Below are 19,855 nucleotides of genomic sequence, written 5' to 3' on the forward strand. Positions count from 1 at the left end.
GAGGAAATAAGTCAGACTCCAAAGACAAATACTGTATGATTTCACCTAAATGAGGAATCTAGAATGGCTAAATTCATAGAGACAGAAGGAGAATAGAATTGAGGTTACCAGGAGCTAGTGTGAGGAGAAAAGGAGGAGTTAATGGTTAGAGAGTTTCGGTCGGTGATTTGTTTTCTTGCTACATAAACTTCCCCCAGCCATTTATTTTTTTTTTAAGGTTTTATTTATTTATTTGACAGAGATACAGGGAGAGAGGGAACACAACCAGGGGGAGCGGCAGAGGGAGAAGCAGGCTTCCTGCTGAGCAGGGAGCCCAACGTGGGCCTCAATCCCAGGACCTTGAAATCATGACCTGAGCTGAAGGCAGAAGCCTAACAACTGAGACACCTAGCAAATTGAGCTGGGGTGTCTGGGTGGCTCAGTTAATTAAGCATCCAACTATTAATCTCAGCTCAGGTCTTGATATCAGGGTTGTGAGTTCGGGCCCAGCATGGAGCCTGCTTAAAAAAAAAAAATTTTTTTTTTTAATTCCAGGATAGTTACATACAGGGTTATATTAATTTCAGGTATACAGTATAGTCATTCAACATTTCCATACATTACTCAGGGCTCATTGCAATAAGGGTAATCTTGATCCCCTTCACCTACTTCTCCCACCTCCCCTCTGCCTGGGGTGATTCTAAAGTTTTAGAAATAGATAGTGGTGATGGTTACAAAATAGTAACAAAACAACTATGCTAGACCTAAATGCAAAGACATGGAAGGAGCAATTGTAATCAACTATTTCAGAACTCTGCTACCAGATCAGACAACTGGGAAAGTACTTGGTAGAGGAAAAGCGGGGCTTGACCCAGCCACTGTCCCTCATTCCTCATGGTGGTGTGGATAGCAGCTCCAGTTGCAAAAGTAGCTGACCGGTGCTGGAGCAGGCAGTGGGTCTGAGTTCGTCCCCAGGTAGCTGGTCTCAGAATTCAGTTGAATTACAGGAATCGCAGTTGGCATTGGAGAATTGCTTGGTGGTATGGAATAAAACACACACGTAGGAATTAGTGTCAGAATTCTAAAAAATGATAGAGAAAATCAACAAAACCAAGAGCTGCTTCTCTGAAAGGTCAACAAAATCGGCAAACTTTTAAACAAATTGATTAAGAGAAAAAAGACAAATTATCAAAGTCAAATGAAAATGGGGATGCTGTAATCAATTCTACAGAAATGGAAAGGATTATAAGAGAATATTGTGAACAACTGTACACCAACAAACTGGATAGCTTAACTGAAATGGACAAATTTGTAGACACACAGAAACTGACAAAACTGACTCGAGAAGAGAGAGAATGTGAATTGACCTGCAACTAGTCAGGGGATTGAACCAGTATTCAAAAAACTCCCAAGATGGGGCATCTGGCTGCTCAGTCAGTTAAGTGTCTGATTCTTGGTTTTGGCTCAGGTTATGATCCCATGGGTCATGGGATGGAGCCCTGTGTTGGTGGGGGGTGGGTGTCCGCACTCAGCGGGGAGTCTGCTTGGAGAATCTCTCCCTCTGCCCCTCTCCCAATCCACACGTGCACACACTCTTTCTTTCAATAAATCTTTTAAAAAAACAAAAACTCCCAAGAAAGAAAAGCCCAGAACAAGATAGCTTCACTGGCAATTCTATTGAAAAATTTTTTTTAAAAGGATTAACACCAAAAAGACACTGTCCACATAGTAAAAATGCAACCCAAAGAAAGGAGAAAGTATTTTTGAATCATATATCTGATAAGGGATAATATCCCAAATATATAGAGAACTTCTAAAAGTCAAAAACAAAAATCAAATTTGAAAATGGGCAAGAGGCGATGGGATACCACCTTGCACCTGTCAGAATGGCTAAAATTAACAACACAGGAAACAACAAATGTTGGTGAGGATGCAGAGAAAGGGGAACCCTCTTGCAATGTAGGTGGGAATGCCAAATTATGCTGCCACTCTGGAAAACAGTATGGACGTTCCTCAAGGGGTGCCTAGGTGGCTCAGTTCAGCATCTGCCTTGGGCTCAGGTCATGATCCCAGGGTTCTGTGATCGAGCCCTGTGTCAGGCTCCTTATTCTGTGGGAAGCCTACTTCTCCCTCTCCCACTCCCCCTGCTTGTGTTCCCTCTCTGACTGTCTCTCTCTCAAATAAATAAAATCTTTTTTAAAAATGGAGGTTCCTCAGAAAGTTGAAAATATAAGTACCCTGTGACCCAGCAGGTGCACTACTAGGGATTTACCCAAAGGATACAAAACTACAGATTTGAAGGCATACATGCACCCTTTGTTCATAGCAGCATTATCAACAATAGCCAAACTATGGAAAGAACCCAATGTCCATCGACCGATGAATGGATAAAGATGTAGTATAATGGAATATTCCACACAATGGAATATTACTCAGCCATCAAAAGGAATGAAATCTTGCCATTTGCAAGGACACGGAAGGAGCTACGGTGTATTATGCTAAATGAAAAAAGTCAGAGAAAGACAAATAGCATACGATTTCACTCATACATGGAATTTAAGAAATAAAACAAGAACATAAGGCAGAGAGCGGGGGAAATAAACCATAAGAGACTTTTTTTAAAAAAAAGTTTATTTATTTATTAGAGAGAGAGCATGAGCAGTGGCAGGGGAGGGGAGGAGGGTACAGGAGGGTGAGCAGGGAGCCTGACAAGGGGCCCAATTCTAGAACCCTGAGATCATGACCCGAGCCAAAGGCAAATGCTTAACCAACTGAGCCACCCAGGTGCTCCACCATGATACTCTTAGAGAACAGACTGAGGGTTGACGGAGTGAGGGAGGTGAGGGGATGGGCTAGAAGGGTGACAGGTATTATAGAGAGCACTTGTGATGACCCCTGGGTGTTGCACGTAAGTGATGAATCACTGAATTTTCCTGAAACCAATATTGTGCTGTATGTTAACTAACAAGAATTTAAATAAAAATTTGAGGGAAAAGGGCGCCTGGGTGGCTCAGTGAGTTAAGCCTCTGCCTTCAGCTCGGGTCATGATCTCAGGGTCCTGGGATCGAGTCCCGCATCAGGATCTCTGCTCAGCAGGGAGCCTGCTTCCTCCTCTCTCTGTCTGTAATCTCTTTCTGTGTGTCAAATAAATAAATAAAATCTTTAAAAATTTTTTGAAGAAAAAACAGACAAAAGACTGCAATAGACATTTCTCCAAAGACGCTGAGGGACCAATAAGCACGTGAAAGATATTCAATATCACTAAACATTAGGGAAGTATGAATTAAAACTACCATGAGATACCACCTCACACCCATTGGGATGGCTAGTATCTAAAAAACAGAAAACAAGTGTTAGGAAGAATTTGGACAAATTGGAACCCTTGTGCACTGTTGGTGAGAACGTCAAATGGTACAGCCACTCTGCAAAACAGTATGGCAGCTCCTCAAAAAACTAAAATAGAATTGCCATATCCAGGGGCGCCTGGGTGGCTCAGTGGGTTAAGCCGCTGCCTTCGGCTCAGGTCATGATCCCAGGTCCTGGGTTCGAGCCCCGCATCGGGCTTTCTGCTCAGCAGGGAGCCTGCTTCCTCCTCTCTCTCTGCCTGCCTCTCTGCCTACTTGTGATTTCTCTCTGTCAAATAAATAAATAAAATCTTAAAAAAAAAAAAAAAAAAAAAGAATTGCCATATCCATATTACCATATCCAATTACCATATCCAGCAATTCCCCCTCTGCGTATTTACTCAAAAGAACTGGAAGCAGGATCCCAAAGAGAGATTTGTACCACCATGTTCATAACACCATTATTCACAATAGCTAAAGAATGGAAGCCCCCCAAGTATCCATCCCCCAGTGAATGAATAAGCAAAATGTCGTACATACATCTAAGGACTATGATGTGCCTTTAAAAGGGAAGGAAATTCTGTAATCTATTACAATATGGATGGACCTTGAAGATATTTGCTAAGTGGAATAAGCCAGCCAGAAAAAGACAGTCTGGCCCTGATTTCTGTACCCAGTACATATGACACTCCCAGTAAATAGAAACAAGTCAAATGTCCATCCACAGGTGACTGGATAAACAAATCATGATATAGTCCTATGATGGGATATTTTTCAGCCATAAGAAGGAACGAAGTACTGATACATGCTATAATTTGGATGACCCTCAAAAACATGCTGAGTGAGAGCAGATATCAAAGGTCACATTTTGTATGATTCCTTTTACAGAAACATCCAGACTATGTAAATCCCTGGAGGCAGAAAGAATCTAAGTATTTGCGGGGGGATCGGGGTAGGGAATGAACAGTCACTAATGCGGTGGGGGTTGTTCGCAGGTTATGAAAAATTTTGAAACTACAGAGAGTTGATAGCTGCATAACTTTAACACTTTAAAATGGTTATTTTAATGTTATATGAATTTTACCTCAATTAAAAAAAAGGGGGGACCTGGGTGGCTCAGTCATTGAGCGTCTGCCTTTGGCTCAGGTCATGATCCCAGGATCCTGGGATCGAGCTCTGCTTCAGGGTCCCTGCTCAGTGAGCTTGTTTCTCCCTCTCCCTCTGCCTGCTGCTCCCCCTGCTGTTCTCTCTCTCTCTCTCTCTTTCTCTCTGTTAAGTAAATAAATGAAATCTTTAAAAAAAAAAAAAAAGAATCCATGACCACATCTGGTCTAGCTGTTGTGGAGTTCTTTTTTTTTTTTTTTTAAGATTTTATTTGTTTATTTGACAGAGAGGTCACAAGTAGGCAGAGAGGCAGGCAGAGAGGCAGGCAGAGGGAGAGAGAGAGGAGGAAGCAGGCTCCCCGTCGATCAGAGAGCCTGATGCAGGACTCGATTCCAGGACCCTGAGATCATGACCTGAGCAGAAGGCAGAGGCTTAACCCACTAACCCACCCAGCCGCCCCTGTTGTGGAGTTTTGTGGAGACCTGTGGTCCACCCTCCAGAGAACTGGCCCCAAATTCCTAAGGAGGCAGAAGGACACATCTCTGGGGGATGGGTACACAGGACCTCTACTGTTTTTGCAACGTCCTTTGAGTCTGTAATTATTTCAAAATAAAAGTTGAAAGGAAAAGTAAGGACACACGTGACCACAGCTGCTCCATGGGTGCCACTCTGAGGTCTGGCGCTCAGAGACTGACCATTCTCTTTGAGTCCCAGGACTCATTCCCTGACTGGTCACCTAGAACTGCCATCTGTTCTGAGCTGGCAGCTGTGGGCAAGGGGGAATCCTTATCCTCAGGAGTGGGCCCAGGGCCAAGTAGGTATTCCCAAAGATGTCAGGCTTCACCTGGATCTGTGCTTTGGGCTCCGGGGATGGGGCAACGTAAGCCTCACAAGTTCTCACAGCCTCTGGAATGGGACCAACTCTGTCCTGTGTTAGGGACTAGGTGAGTCCTCAGGACACGGGGGCTCCTGCCAGCACTCTGTGGGCAGGAAGCCCGTTCAGGCATCGACACTGAGGGGAATGGGGCCCAAGGTTTGGGACATTTAGGGACCTACAGGACACCATGGCCTCCAGCCCACCTGCTCCTGTCCTCCATGTCCTCCATGGCTCCTGTCCTCAAGACAGATACCTGCTGGAGCACCTGGGGGACTCAGCTGGTTGAGCACCCAACTCCCAGTTTCAGCTCAGGTCATGATCTCATGGGTCCTGGGAGGGAACCCTGCGTCCTTGGGCTCCATGCTCAGCTGGAAGTCTGCTTAAAGATTCTCTCCCTCTGGTCCACCCCCAACTCACATGCACCTGCTCTTTCTCTTTCAAATAAATAAATCTTAAAAAAAGAAAAAGAGGGGCGCCTGTGTGGCTCAGTGGGTTAAGCCGCTGCCTTCGGCTCAGGTCATGATCTCAGGGTCCTGGGGTCAAGTCCCGCATCGGGCTCTCTGCTCAGCAGGGAGCCTGCTTCTCTCTCTCTCTCTCTCTCTCTCTCTCTCTGCCTGCAAAAGATTACTCTCTTTCCCGCTCCATCTGCACAACTCCCCAAGCCCCCACACCAGCTCATGCTCTCTCTCTCCAATAAATAAATAAAAAAGAAAAAAAAAAAGAAAAAGATAGGGGCGCCTGGGTGGCTCAGTGGGTTAAAGCCTCTGCCTTCAGCTCAGGTCATGATCCCAGGGTCCTGGGATCGAGCTCCGCATCGGGCTCTCTGCTCTGCAGGGAGCCTGCTTCCTCCCCCCTCTCTCTCTGCCTGCCTCTCTGCCTACTTGTGATCTCTCTCTCTCTGTCAAATAAATAAAATCTTTAAAAAAAAAAAAAAAGAAAAGAAAAAGATACCTGCTTGCCTAGAGGCCAAATATCCTAGAGTTCCATCCCACTTTGCCTGTGCCCTCCAGCTGCCAGATCTCTCTGGAGGCAGGACCAGGAGCTGGCTCAGTCTAGTTTCACTTTCCCTTTCTCTGAAATGACAGAAAAGCCAGGAAGAAAGCTGTGAGCAGTAGCGTCCTTCACTCCTGGAAACTTAGTGCATCTTTGCACTGGGTGCTATGGGCTGCTGGTCTCCGTGGGCACAGCCTCCCACACAGCGACCCTATCTATAGGAGCTGCAGCCTGCCGTCTTGCCTCCTGCCTGAGGATGGGTGTCCTGGAGACCGCCAAGCTGGTGGATGAGCAGCTGTACTCACGGCAGCTGTGAGGCCCGAGGTGGGGAAGGGAGTGGGGTGGCCTCCTGACTTCTGGCCTCCCACTGCCTACCTTCTCATTGCCCCTCCACAGGTATGTGCTGGACTTGCCAGCCATGCAGAGGATTCAGGGAGCCAAGGTCCTGCTATCGGGCCTTCAGGGTCTGGGGGCCGAGGTGGCCAAAAACTTGGTCCTGATGGGTGTGGGCAGCCTCACACTGCATGATCCCCACCCCACCTGTTGGTCTGACCTGGCTGCCCAGGTAAGGGGCATGGGAGGGGTACTATGGGTTCCCAGGCCAGGGTGGGGGTGGGGCCCAAGAGAAATCCCCTTGCCCGAGGCACACTGGGTCTCGCCCTAGTTTTTCCTCTCCGAGAAGGACTTGAAAAAGAGTAGGGCTGAGGCATCTCAGGAACCTGTGGCTAAGCTCAACAGCGCCGTCCAAGTGTGTGTACACACAGGCGACATCACCGAGGAGCTGCTGTTGGACTTCCAGGTACCCTCCCTGCCCCACTCTCCAGGTGAGCCGGGTCTCTTCCTCTGGCCCTGTGCTGAGCAGCGGGTCTGACCCTGCTGATCATGGGTTCCACCCAGATGGTGGTGCTGACTGCCTCGAAGCTGGAGGAGCAGCTGGAGGTGGGCGCTTTATGCCACAAGCTCAAAATCTGCTTTCTGGTGGCCGATACTCGGGGCCTTGTAGGGTGAGTGAGACTCCCGGCCTGACCTGCCACAGCACAGGTGGCAACTGGCCTGGTCCTGTTCCTGGGGCTGGCCAGATCCCCAGGCTTGCTCCTGTGCCCCTCTGCCCCCAGCCCCAGGCCTGTCCTAGCATCCCCTCCTGATTGCAGCCCCCAGTCCCACCCTCTGCTTCCTCCACCCCAGTCTCCACACCTGCTCCAGTAATTCCCTCAAGTTCCAGCTTCCAAGCCTCTCCCAGCATCCCTTTCCCAGGGCTGGCCTTCTGGGCTGTGCCTAGTGTCTCCCACCCTTAGCAGCAAGCATGGTGAGTAACCGCTGGGCTGGCTCAGTGACCCCTACCACCCCACTACAGGCAGCTGTTCTGTGACTTCGGTGAGGACTTCACCGTGCAGGACCCTACAGAGGCAGAGCCTCTGACAGCTGCCATCCAGCACATCTCCCAGGTGGGTGCTGAAGTGTGGGTGCTCAGCTGCTGACCAAGTGGGGGCACCCCTGAGCCAAGCCACCTCTTCTCTAGGGCTCCCCTGGAATTCTCACCCTGAGAAAAGAGGCCGATGTCCACTACTTCCGTGATGGGGATCTGGTGACTTTCTCAGGCATTGAGGGCATGGTTGAGCTCAACGGCTGTGATCCCCGGCCTATCCACGTACAGGGTAAGCCAACCCACTCAGTCCTCAAGCCCCCACCCCGGGGCGTACACGCAGCCTGGTCCTTGGGGATAGGTTCTCCCTCCACCTTCCTCAGTGTGGAGCAAGGTCAAGGACAGAGGCACAAGACAGGATAGGGTATGAAGAACAACTCAGGTTCAGAGGTCATACTGACGAGGCTGGATCTCCCCCAGAGGATGGAACCTTGGAGATTGGGAACACAGCAATTTTCTCCCCTTACTTGTGTGGTGGGGCCGTCACTAAGGTCAAGAGATCCAAGACTGTGAGCCATGTGAGTGCAAATGCATCTGAGATGGGGGAGCTTGGGAGCCTCAAGGGCCCCGCAGTGTTCTGAACCTGACCCTGAGCTGAGTACCTGTTACAGAAGCCCCTGGATGTAGCCCTCCTCCAGCCCCGTGTGGTGGCGCAGGGTTCGGAGGAAGCTCACCGTGCCCGCTGCCTACATCAGGCCTTCCGTGCACTGCACGAGTTCCAGAGCCTCAATGGCCGCCTGCCCCAGCCGTGGGATCCTGTGAGTGGCCCCGTTGCTTCTCCCCCGAGCCTATCTTATTGGGGTCTCACCTACCAGAAAGCAACAGTGATTATCTCACAGACCCGAGTTATAAACCCAGAGGCAGCTTCCCACTTACATAAAGGAAGTGATAGCACTGTCTTTGGACCAGAGACCGGGTCCCTGAAAGTACTAGGCACAAGGCCTGGGGACCCTGGCCGCCTCCTCCCCGCTCAGCTCTGGGCTGAAATGTCTAGCCACGTTGGCGAAGTCTCTGCAGGTACTGTCTAGGCATCCTCTGGTGGGCCACACAGTCTGACAGCTGGTTTGGGCCTTCACGTTTAGGCACTGCTCCCTCTTCTACGGAATCGGGGGATGGGCTCATGAAGGGTTTGAGTCGGGGAGAGAGCCCAGGCCAGGGCTGCCATGCCCACAGAGTCCTCCTCCACAGGCTGATGCAGAGAAGGTGGTGGGCCTGGCCCGGTCCCTGGAACCACTGAAGGGGACAGAAGGAGAGCCGCTGGAAGAGCTGCTGGATGAGGATCTAGTGCAGACAGTCGCCCTGAGTAGTGCTGGTGGCTTGAGCCCCATGGCAGCCATGCTGGGTGGGGTGGCTGCCCAGGAAGTGCTGAAGGTGGGCAGAGGCACAGGCAGGATGAGACTGGGAAGGGTGTGGAGATCTGTGTGGGTGCCGGAGGGTGCCAGCACCAGACAGCGGCCCTGGCGACTTCACTGGTCTGGTGAAGCCCAGCCAGGATCGAAGGTGGCTTGGAGCTGGCAGGAGTCCCTACCCTGAAATTCTGGCCTCTAGGCAGTCTCCAGGAAGTTCATGCCCCTGGACCAGTGGCTTTACTTTGATGCCCTCGATTGCCTTCCAGAAGATGGGGAGCCCCTTCCCACACCAGAGGACTGTGTGCCGGTAAGAACCTAGGGTAGGGCTGCAAGCGTTCTCCAAACTTCAGACCAGGGAAGGAGAAGGAACAACAGTCCAGAAATCCTGACCTGGAAAAGTCGGCGTGAGAGGGAGGCACAGCACAGCCATCACTGAGCCCTGTCTGTGTCTCCTAGAGACGTTGCCGCTATGATGGGCAAATCGCAGTGTTTGGGGCTGGTTTTCAGGAGAAGCTGAGCAGGCAGCACTACCTGCTGGTGAGCTTTGTGGCCCAGCTGGGAGAGGTCTGTGGGAGGGCCAGGCCAGGCCCTCCCGCTAAGGCTGCTCCTGCTGGCAGGTGGGTGCTGGAGCTATTGGCTGTGAGCTGCTCAAAGGTTTTGCCCTAATGGGCCTGGGGGCCGGGGACAGCGGGGGCGTGACCGTTGCCGACATGGACCACATAGAGCGCTCCAATCTCAGCCGTCAGTTCCTCTTCAGGACACAGGACATTGGTGTGAGTGCTGGGCCCTATGCACGTCTTGCATCCCAGACTGTCCACGGTGTGCCCCCCTCAACACCCACCCACCCACACCCAACATCTTCCTGTTCTCTTCTCAGAGGCCCAAGGCAGAGGTAGCCGCAGAGGCCACTCGTCGCCTGAACTCACACTTGCAGGTGACCCCACTCACCCACCCGCTGGATCCTACAACAGAGCACATCTATGAGGACAATTTCTTCTCCCATGTGGATGGCGTGGCTGCTGCCCTGGACAGTTTCCAGGCCCGTGAGTGGAAACTTGACACTCAGCCCCTTATTCAAGGCTGTGCCAGCCCCACTCCTGACCCTCTGCCCCCTTGCTAGGCCACTATGTGGCTGCTCGCTGCACCCACTATCTGAAGCCACTGCTGGAGGCGGGGACACAGGGCACCTCAGGCCATGCTTACGTGTTCGTGCCACATGTGACTGATGTCTACAGAGCGCCCCCCTCGGGTTTAGCTGCTGAAGGGGCTACCTACCCTGTCTGCACCCTGCGGCACTTCCCCAGCTCAGTCGAGCACACCTTGCAGGTAGGAAGCACCCTGACCCCACCCAGCTCCGCCCCTAGCTGCAGACCTGCTCCCCGCCTGACACCTTATGGTGACTCTCTGCCCCACAGTGGGCCCGGGATGAGTTTGAGGGGCTCTTCCGTCTGTCTGCTGAGACCATCAACCGCCACCAAGAGTAAGGCCACCAAGAGGGCGTGGATGGGAGTCCAGAGACCCTAGGGTCAGAGTCTTCAGGGCTTAGCCTCAAACCTCTTCTCTCTGCAGGGCACTCACTTCTCTGGCAGAAACAGATGGGCCGCAGGTGCTGACCCTGCTGGAGGAGGTGCTGGGTGTCCTGAGACAGCGTCCACAGACCTGGCAAGACTGTGTGGTGTGGGCCCTGGGCCACTGGCAACGACGCTTCCATTATGGCATCAGGCAGCTGCTGAGCCATTTCCCACCTGATAAAGTGGGTGTCTAGGGATCAGGAGGCGGAGGGTTTGGGGGAACCAGACTGAGCCCAACCACCTCCCTTCCCCTAGGTGCTAGAGGATGGAACTCTTTTCTGGTCGGGTCGCAAACAGTGTCCCAAGCCCTTGGAGTTTGATGCCAGCCAAGTGAGTGGGGTCCCTTGGGAACCCCAAGGTGGGGATGTGACCCCTCAGAGCCGAGGTAGGCACCTCTGTATTCTGCAGAGGGGCACAGGTGCTGAAGATGCCATGCCACATTTGTGCATCTGTGGGTGTCCATGTGTAGGACCGAGGCAGGCACTCCAGTGACTCCACAAATGGCCGGTGCCCCCCACCCCACGCACCTGAGCATGCTCACTCACACCCACGCATCTGCACGTGCTCTTGGTCTGACTGCAGGACACACACCTCCTCTATGTGCTGGCAGCTGCTAACCTGTATGCCCAGATGCATGGGCTCCCTGGCTCCCGGGACCAGACGGCACTCAGGGAACTACTGGAGTCACTGCCGCTGCCTGTGCCCCAGGCCTTGGCCCCCATCTCTCCTAGTGACCTGGAACTAGCTGGGGCTTCTGCTGAGTTTGGTGAGGTCCCTGGGTCTGGCCCCCTGTGCTGCCTTCCAAAGGCCTGGCCCTGTCCTGAGCCTAAGCTACAGAAGGAAGACGGGGCCTGGGGGCCCTGCTGCCAATTCACTCTCTCTCAGGCCCTTTGACCTTGCTTCTTTCAAGGTTTGGGCTCCTCCTCTAGCCCCTCAGTAGGCCCTCTCCCTGCTGCCCACACCCCCCACACCCCTGTTCCCATGGCAGATTTTCAGCAAAAAAGACTCCAGAAACCACTGGGCCCTGGAGAGTCCGCAGCTATGGTCCCCAGGTGAGGCCAGAATTCCGTAGGTGCGCGCACAGGCGCAAGGCTCAGGCTGCTGGACAGACTGCAGTGCCCATCAGGGGATCTCTCTGAACATAGTTGGTTTAGGCTTAGGGAAGAGTAAGACTAGGCACCAGGCACCAGGCTCCAGGGAGAGGGCGGGAGGTGGGTGCTGAGAACTGCCTGTCACCCCCTTCCTCTGCCAGGCCCTGAGCAGCTGAAGAAGCTGCACCAAGTGCTGAAGGTCTGGAACAGGAGCCCTCCCCTGGAGCCCCTGAAGTTCGAGAAGGTGGGAGCCCAAGCAGGGGTGAGGGGCAAGCTGGGGAGGTTGTTGGGGAAGGTCAAGAGCTAAGAAGGTGGCTTTGGAGTTCCCTTGGCCTGAATTCTCCTCCTGGCAGGACCCCCAAAGCAGATCACCTTCCCTGAGCCTCTGATTCCTTATCTGATAAGGGAGGCAGTTGTCAGCATGCCCCCTCCCCCCCAGAACTGTGGGAAGACCTGTGCGGGGACACGCAGTCAGCCATGGTGAGGGAATCTGAGGCCATGTTAACTCTGTCGGGACTTGGGCCTCACAGGACAATGATAGCAACTTCCATGTGGATTTTGTGGCAGCGGCAGCAAGCCTGCGAGCTCAGAACTATGGGATCCCCCCTGCCAACCGCTCACAGGTAACTCTGCCCCTTGGGGCTCAGGCCTGGAGGTGGGGGTCAAACCCTAGCCCTACACCTCGGGCCCAGAGCAAATCTCCTGTCCTTGGCAGAGCAAGCAAATCGTGGGCCAGATTATCCCAGCCATTGCCACCACCACAGCAGCTGTGGCAGGCCTGGTGGGCCTGGAACTATACAAGGTGGTGGGTGGGCCACGGCCCCTCCGTGCCTTTCGCCACAGCTACCTGCATCTGGCCGAAAACCGCTTTGAGCGCTGGGAGCCTTGTGCCCCCACTGTCCAGAAGGTAAGCCCTTCACCCGCCTGCCCCCCCACCCCGCCCCGCAGGCCTGGGTCTTTCCTGTACCTACCAAAACGGGCTTTCCTCTGGCTCTGGGCTCACACCAGAACCCAGACTCTGGGGGAGTCCTTAAGACCCCCTCCAGCCAGCTTACTGCTGTGAAGCCAGACTGGGACCTGTCAGACACAGGAAGCAGCCATCAGCTTCCCTCACCCCTCACCCCTCCCCTGCCCTGTGTCTGGGGGTTGCTGCAGCTTTAACTCATTAGCGGAGTCAGACAAGCCTCACAGCCTCCTCCTTGTAGTAGAGCCCCTAATGGGGGAGGTGGTAGGGAGGGGGCACTAGAGCCCTAGCCCCAAACAGAGCCTAACTTCCGCCCCTGCAGAGCATGGGGACCCTGGCCCACTCCCTCCAAGCTGAGTTAAAGGGCACTGAGCTCACTGCCACAGGTGGGGATGTGTGCGTTCGTTTTGTGCGTGTGAGTGCACAGGGGTCTGGGCATCCTTGGCCCTGTGGCATGTGGGCACGGAGGGAGCATGCTTGTACATCTGTGTGCCAGATGGGAGTACAAGGCTCTTCTTCGCTGTGGGTGTGCATGGGTGTGCATGTGAGTACACATGCAGGCGTTCCTGGTCGTGTGTGTGTGTGTGTGTGTGTGTTCCTCCAAGTGCAGGGCCTGTGAATGCCCCTGGCTGTGCGCCCAGGCTCGGCAGTAGTTGGCATTTTCTCGGGGCACGGGAGAGGGGGTGGAGAGAATGCCCTCACCAGGGGAGAGGGGAGAGGTCATGGGCCAGCACTGGGCTTTTGCTGAGCAGGCCTGGGGTCCCTCAGGGCACAGTACACAGAGCTCTTTTGTGAAGGGCCTCTCCTCCAGCTAGCACATAAGCTCCTTTGTCTATGGTGGAGGGGTAGGGGGCAGAGGACGGTCCCCCCCACAACTCACCTCTGGCCTCATCTCAGCTTGACCCCACTGTTCTTTCTGGGGGAGCTGGCAGAGCCCCCTTCCTGGCCCCTGGCCCCCTGCCACCCTCAGCTCCCTGCACTAGAACCCCAAGACTCTTGAAATAGGGAAGGAAAGGGAACAGGAAGAGGAGGCCTCTGTGGACTGTGTCCCTGCTGGGGTCTCTTAGCCAGTGGGGCCCTAGTGATCATTGTGCCCCTTGATCCTCTGTGCTCATGTAGTCCAACACCCTGGCAATACAGAATGACGGGACGGGGGCAGGATGTCCACCCCCCCACCCCAGCTCCCAGCCTTGCATTTGAGGCTCAAGCAGCTTTATCAGTGACTGCAGCGGCCCTGCTTCTGCTTCCTCAGGAAACAATGCCCCCCCCCCCACACGCACACACAACCCGCCTGCGTGATGGATTGCCTGTTTCCCTGTGCGGGGGCCCCATAGCCCCATTTCCTGTGCTGGCCCCAGCATAGGCGGGGAGGGTGCTGGGACTCTGGGCCCAGATCCCACCTTCCAACCCCACCCCCCTGGCTTCTGTTTCCTGCCTCTAGTCCAGCTCCTCCTCTAGGAAAGGGGCCATGAGCTGCTGGTAATGGGTAGGGGGAGGGTGTATGTGAGAAGCCTCTCACTGCCCTCCCCCCCAGTTACATCCCCTGACATGGACCTGGACCTGTTGGAACCGCCTGCTGGTGCCCGCTGGGCAGCCAGAGAAGACCCTGGAGTTACTGCTGGCCTATCTCGAGGTGAGCCCCATCCCTCCCTGCCTTTAGGCCGGGCATGACCTGGCCTAGCTGGCCCCTTACCTGTCTCTCTCTAGGAACAATTTGGGCTGAGGGTGAAGATGCTGCTGTTTGGGAAGGCCCTGCTCTACTCGGCAAGATGGTCGCCTGAAAAGCAGGCCCAGCGCCTGGCTCTCAGGTAAGCCCACACCAGGCTTCAGCGGGCCTTGTTCTGTTCCTGGAGGCTGGCGTTGGGACACATGACGCCTTTCCTCTTCCCAACCCCGTTTGGGCCCCTCACACACTCCTGAGGCTTTCTTTTGCCAAATGGAGCCAGCAAATGGGCTGGGGGTGGGGTGAGGATTGAAAACCTGAGGAGGGGCCTCCCAGCTGCCTGCTTGGCCAGCCCCATCAGCTCCTCCACACCCCACTAAGCCCCCCTTTCACAGCCCACTCCCAGGGGACTCGCAGCTTCCTGCCTCCTGCCCGCCCTGCCTGCTGCTCCTAAAATAGTTTCAGATGTTTCCGGTCTTGAGCTGCTCCTGCCCCCAGCTTGAGCTCCTTATGGCCCATCAGCACCCTTGGGTCCATCCCTGGTCACTCTGCCTCCTGCTGCTCACTTAGCCAATCACCCCCAACCCCTTCCCTGCCACACTACCAGGGTGACGGAACTGGTGTGCCAGGTGACAGGCCGGAAGCCTCAGCCAGGGCAGCGGGTGCTGGTGCTGGAGCTCAGCTGTGAGGGTGAGGAGGAGGACACTACCTTCCCACCCCTGCACTACCAGCTAGCTGTGTGACAGGACAGCAGCCCTGTCCTCCGGCTCCATGGAGCCCTGCATCTCGAACCCACAGTAGGCACTCAATAAATGCTTGTTGCAGGAGGGTTTACGTGGAGACGGATGATGAAACATGGGGCAGTAATGCACAGGGCGTGTGACATGGACGTGAAGGGGACCCCTGCAGGGAGAGAAAAGGCTCTCTAGATTCGCCTGCCTAGACTGTGTCTCAAAGGGCTGGAGCCACCTCCTAGAGCCTCAGGGGCATGGAACCAGGATAGTCCAGAGAAAGGCCTTTATTGTCCCAGGCTGGAGGGCAGGGTCAGAGGTAGCTGACATCATTGCAGATGATGGGTTGGCGGCTGCGGCAGCTCATGAGGGCTGCAAATCGTGAGATGTCTGCAGGCAGTTCAGGTTCCGGGCGAGGTGGGCATGATAGTCTCTTTCCCGCCATCGCCGCCCTGCGTGCCCTGGCCAGCTGGCGCCGCAGCTGCTCTGAGAGCCCGAGCAAGAACTGAGGGGGCCGGGCACGGGCACGGGGCCCACCTCCATCGTCCCCCTCACCCGCTGCCTCTGGCAGCTCCATCCAGTTGTGCACCAAGTCAGCAAAACAGTTGTCCCCCAGCACCAGGGGCTGGCGACTGCGACCTCTGTTCAGCAGGGCTGCTGTCCAGTCTTCAGCTTCCAGCCCCCGCCAATGCTCCAGGCAGGCATCCGGGGTAGACTTGGGCCGTGGTCGGCGGGCAGGTGGTGCACTGGCCCCAGGAACTCTGCTGGGCAGGGGAATGCCACTGGCCGAGAGGCGCTGTCTACGCGGGGGCCATGCTGCAGGTGCTGGGTGCTGGAGTACCGGCAGCTCTTCCTCTCTCCACGTGCTGCCCGACACTTCAGAGAAGCCAGAGTCCCAGTCCAGGGCATTCTCCCTGGGGCTCCCCAAGACAACACCCTTGTCGCCTATCACCACACCTTCATCCTCCTCTTCCACACAGCAGACAGAGTCCTCGTCCAAGGCATCTGAGGCCCTGAGTTGGTGGCTGAGCAGAACACGTGGACTGGGTTTGGGGGGTGGTGGAAGGGGGCCAGACATGGGGGGTGAACCTGTGTCCCGGCCACACAGCTGTGGAGGAAGAGAAGGCCCAAGTTGGAGGGGGTAGCGCTTGTCACCCCTGCCTGCCTGGCCAGACCAGTCCCCAAACAGAAGGCCCAGGAGGGCTGGCTAGGCCTGCAGGCCTGGGCAGCCAGCCTCCAGCGGGCACTGGGCCGGTATGGGGGCCCTGGCACACGTAGCTCGTGTGGCTCCCGTCAGCCGACCTGGTGGCAGTCTGGCAGGCTGCAGCACGCAGAGCTGGGCAAGTCGGTACCCGCCACCAGGGCGGGAGGCAGGGTTGCGGGCCTGCCTGCATCGGGAAGTAGGTCTTGTTCAGGGCTGGGGGTGGGGGAGCATCCCTGCTTCCTGAGGGATTCAGCTCCCCAAAGCTCACAGCCTCTTTCAGAGAAAGAGCACTTGCCGGGTGAGGGGTAGGAGAAGGAGGTACAGGTCAGTCTGGGGTAGAAGGCATCCAAACAGCGCCAGCACTTCTTTAGTCCCTCGTAGCCCCCTGATCCGCCCCAAAACAAGTTTCTCCCCGCCAACTCCCTCCGCCACCCCGGCAGCAACGCCAGCTGGGCGGCTGTTACTTGATGCCCAATGCAGCTCCCAACCGTCCGAAACCCGATGCGGGCCATCTGGGCCATCTGCGCCGCCCCGCCCCCATCCTTTCTCAGATGGGCACTCGGGGCAGCCCCCTACCCGTGTGTCGTTCGGGCCGGACGGCAGCGGGGCACCCCACATGCGTCCTCACAAGCCACACCCGCTCCCAAGCCTCACCAGTTCCCAGCGGAGCTGGCCCAGGAAGCTGTCAAGCCGAGCGCTGTGCATGCCCGTGCCGGAGCCCCCGCCAGGCCTGCCAGTTCCTCTTCGAACTCCAGCGGGAGCCGCACGGAGAAGGCCCAGCGGGCCGGCCAGCCGCGCCCCCGCGCTCCGCCTGGCTCCGTGGCTCCTCGCTCTCCGCAGCTCCGGCCGCCGCCGCTGCCGCCGCCGCCGCCCCAACATCTGGCAGCCGCGCCCCGCCCCTGGTGCTGCAGCCAATGGGGGCGGGGCGGGGCTGAAGCGGCCCCGCCCCTCGGGCCAGGACTAGTGGGTGGGTGAGCCTGACACCCGCTCCCCACTTTTCTGCCGCTCAGGAGGGAGAGGCGGGGCTGTAGCTGAAAGCCGGGCGGGTCCTGCCTGGGGCTCCCCCACACCCTGGGCGGTTCACTGCATGACCCAAGACAAGGCGATTCGCGCGGTAGCCTCATCTTCCCGGTTTTTCCCAGGATAGGCCTGCGGTCTCCCCCGCAGGAGCTCCTTGAGCGCGCGGATACCCCCAGCCACGCCCACATGCGGACAGAGCTGCCCCAACCGTCGGACCTAGCCTTGCTGTAGCCCACTCCGGGCGCGAACCACTGAATCCTTTCCTGGAGGGGCCTCGACAAACCCTGGGAATGATGGGTCCCACCCCTGTAAGGACTCCGGGAGCACAGGATCTCGCGGCGGCACGGCAGAGGGACTCCGGCCAAGGCCCAGCCCCACGTCTGGCAGAGCTAGGCAGGGCCGCCCTCTAGTGGGGAGCGCGGTTAGCGGTGATTACCTCGACGACAACCGCACTCCCTTTGCCCGCACCGCAAGCCAACCTAGAGTGCAGGCGGTTAGGGCGGCACTATCTCTCCAGAACCGTCGGAGCCCCGTTCCTGGAGGCCGCTCCACGATCGGAGGCTAGGTTTCAGGATACAGTCTAACTTGAGACAGACTAAACAACTCAGTAGGCAAAACAGCAGGAATGAGGGTGGACAGGCTAGTCTGGGAGAGGGGACTCACAAAGGAGGCAGCATTCTGTATGGGACCTGAATGAGCCATCATGGGAGATCAAGAAGGGTATTCTAGGGGCACCTGAGTGGTTCAGTAGATTAAGCGTCTTGAGTCTTTTTTTTTTTTTTTTTAAGATTTTATTTATTTATTTGACAGAGAAGTCACAAGTAGGCAGAGAGGCAGACAGAAGGGGAGGAGGGAGCGGGCTCCCTGCAGAGATCATGACCTGAGCCAAAGGCAGAGGCTTAACCCACTGAGCCACCCAGGCGCCCATGTGTCTTGACTCTTGATTTCCTCTGAGGTCATGATCTCAGGGTGGTGAGAGGGAGCCTGAAGTTGGGCTCCACACTGAGTGAGGAGTCTGCTTAAGATTCTCTCTCTCCCTCTGCACCCTCCCCCATGGTCTCTCTTACTCTCAGAAAAAAAGGAGGGGCGGACAAAGGTATTCTAGGCAGAAGCATCAGCCATTTGAAGGCCCTTAGAAGAGAGGGGTTGCACAGAGCTCAACATAAAGAAGGCCTAGGTGTCTAGACGATGGTAGTTAGGGGAAGGAGGTCAGCAAACCAAGCTCCTAGCAACCCTGGAAAGAATAGAGGGTTTTGTTCTTGGTGTGTTGGGGAGCACTGGGCTTTTGAGCAGAGAATGAGCCAGGATGGCTCCTGTTTGGGTAATCCTAGCTGCTTTAGGAAAATCACTCTGTAATCAGAGTGGAGGCTTCTGCCCTCACCCACCAAGGAAGGGAAGGGCCTGGGCCTGGGTAGGGCAGGAACACAGGAGGGGGTGACTTTGGGGTACGTTTTGGAGCTAAAATCAAGCCTTGCTGATGCATGAATATGGGTAGGGAAAGAAGAGCATCCACCATGACTCCTAGATTTCTGGCCTGAACAGCTGGTCAGATGGAATTGCCGTGACTGGTTCCAGGAAAGAGACTGGAGAAGAACAGGTTCGGGGAGGAAAACCAAGGGATTATTTGTGGATGCTCGACCCTTGAGATGCCTGTTGGAAATCCCACATGAGATGCAGAGGCAGCCACAGGGTGTGTGACTCTGGAATTTGGGAGAGCGATCGGCACTGAAGCTTTGGATCTGGGAGGCAAAGCGAGTGGATGGTATTTAAGGCCACGGACTTGGATGTGTTGGGGGAGGTGAGTGTAGACAGAGGAGGGTAGCAGTCAGGACTGAATGCTAGAAGAATCCTCTTGGTTGTGATAGGGAAGCAGGACCCACACGGGGGCTAAGCAGGAGCAGCCAGGGAGCGGGGAGGAAACTGAGAGAGTGTGGGCACTTAGGAGCCAAGGGAGCAAGTGTCAAACACTGCCCAGGAGGGGAGACTGGAGAATGAACTGAATTTAGCAGTATGCAGATCTCTGAGGACTCTGGCAAGGGCAGTTTCACAAAGAGAGCGACAAACTTGATGATAGTGGGCAGAAGAGAGTGAGAGATGAAGAACTAGAAAGTGCGAGTGTGAACAACTTTTTAAAAATTGACATATGGGGCCCCTGGGTGGCTCAGTGGGTTAAACCTCTGCCTTTGGCTCGCGTCATAATCTTAGGGTCCTGGGATTGAGTCCCGCATCGGGCTCTCTGCTTGGCAGGGAGCCTGCTTCCTCCTCTCTCTCTCTCTGCCTGCCTCTATGCCTACTTGTGATCTCTTGCTACCAAATAAAATCTTTTAAAAAAATAAAAATTGACATTTAAATATAATAAATGGACAGCTCTCAAAGGTGCAGCTCAATGAATGTTAAAATCTGTAAACACGTGTATAGCTGTCACCCAGATCAAGGTATAGACTCTCCCCAGCCACTCCAGGAGGACACTTTGTGCCCCCTCCAGTTGATAGTCCCGAAGATAACCACTATTTTGATTTATATCACCAAGGATTCTTCTTGC

At 55.1% G+C, this 19,855-nt stretch overlaps 2 protein-coding genes across 3 annotated transcripts; one reads left to right on the forward strand and one right to left on the reverse strand.

Moving 5' to 3' along the window:
- The first annotated feature begins 6,401 nt into the window (after nt 1-6,401).
- On the forward strand, nt 6,402-15,189 carry UBA7 (ubiquitin like modifier activating enzyme 7). Of its 2 annotated transcripts, none has more exons than XR_007121179.1 (24): nt 6,402-6,609; nt 6,694-6,862; nt 6,962-7,096; nt 7,195-7,301; nt 7,652-7,742; nt 7,817-7,952; nt 8,141-8,238; nt 8,332-8,478; nt 8,909-9,091; nt 9,269-9,376; nt 9,526-9,606; nt 9,687-9,842; nt 9,947-10,112; nt 10,190-10,395; nt 10,485-10,549; nt 10,639-10,822; nt 10,896-10,970; nt 11,223-11,406; nt 11,893-11,975; nt 12,262-12,354; nt 12,424-12,638; nt 14,230-14,328; nt 14,403-14,503; nt 14,966-15,003. XR_007121179.1 is itself a non-coding variant. In XM_047693718.1 (24 exons), exons 1-24 carry the CDS (start codon nt 6,554-6,556, stop codon nt 15,099-15,101), a joined length of 3,051 nt encoding a protein of 1,016 aa, XP_047549674.1. In that variant the 5' UTR covers nt 6,402-6,553; the 3' UTR covers nt 15,102-15,189. The 2 variants fall into 2 exon arrangements, 1 of the variants encoding a protein (XP_047549674.1); XM_047693718.1 differs by having other exon boundaries at nt 12,447-12,638; nt 14,966-15,189.
- A 171-nt stretch (nt 15,190-15,360) lies between these two features.
- Nucleotides 15,361-17,185, reverse strand: INKA1 (inka box actin regulator 1). Its single transcript, XM_047693732.1, has 2 exons — nt 16,948-17,185; nt 15,361-16,197 (listed from the first exon to the last, which is right to left on the reverse strand). The coding sequence occupies exons 1-2, from the start codon at nt 17,170-17,172 to the stop codon at nt 15,403-15,405; spliced, it is 1,020 nt and encodes a 339-aa protein (XP_047549688.1). The 5' UTR covers nt 17,173-17,185; the 3' UTR covers nt 15,361-15,402.
- Between the last annotated feature and the right edge of the window lie 2,670 nt (nt 17,186-19,855).

This window comes from Lutra lutra, chromosome 1 (assembly GCF_902655055.1).
Source record: "Lutra lutra chromosome 1, mLutLut1.2, whole genome shotgun sequence".
NCBI lineage: Eukaryota > Metazoa > Chordata > Mammalia > Carnivora > Mustelidae > Lutra > Lutra lutra.

Excerpts from the sequence above, each read along its gene's own strand:
- UBA7 (XM_047693718.1), top strand. The coding sequence starts at position 6,554 with ATGGGTGTCCTGGAGACCGCCAAGCTGGTGGATGAGCAGCTGTACTCA. Across the intron at positions 7,302-7,651 it reads GATACTCGGGGCCTTGTAGG|GCAGCTGTTCTGTGACTTCG; the intron begins GTGAGTGAGACT and ends ACCCCACTACAG. Across the intron at positions 9,843-9,946 it reads TCAGGACACAGGACATTGGT|AGGCCCAAGGCAGAGGTAGC; the intron begins GTGAGTGCTGGG and ends TTCTCTTCTCAG.
- INKA1 (XM_047693732.1), bottom strand. The coding sequence starts at position 17,172 with ATGTTGGGGCGGCGGCGGCGGCAGCGGCGGCGGCCGGAGCTGCGGAGA. Across the intron at positions 16,198-16,947 it reads GCCAGCTCCGCTGGGAACTG|CTGTGTGGCCGGGACACAGG; the intron begins GTGAGGCTTGGG and ends CTTCCTCCACAG.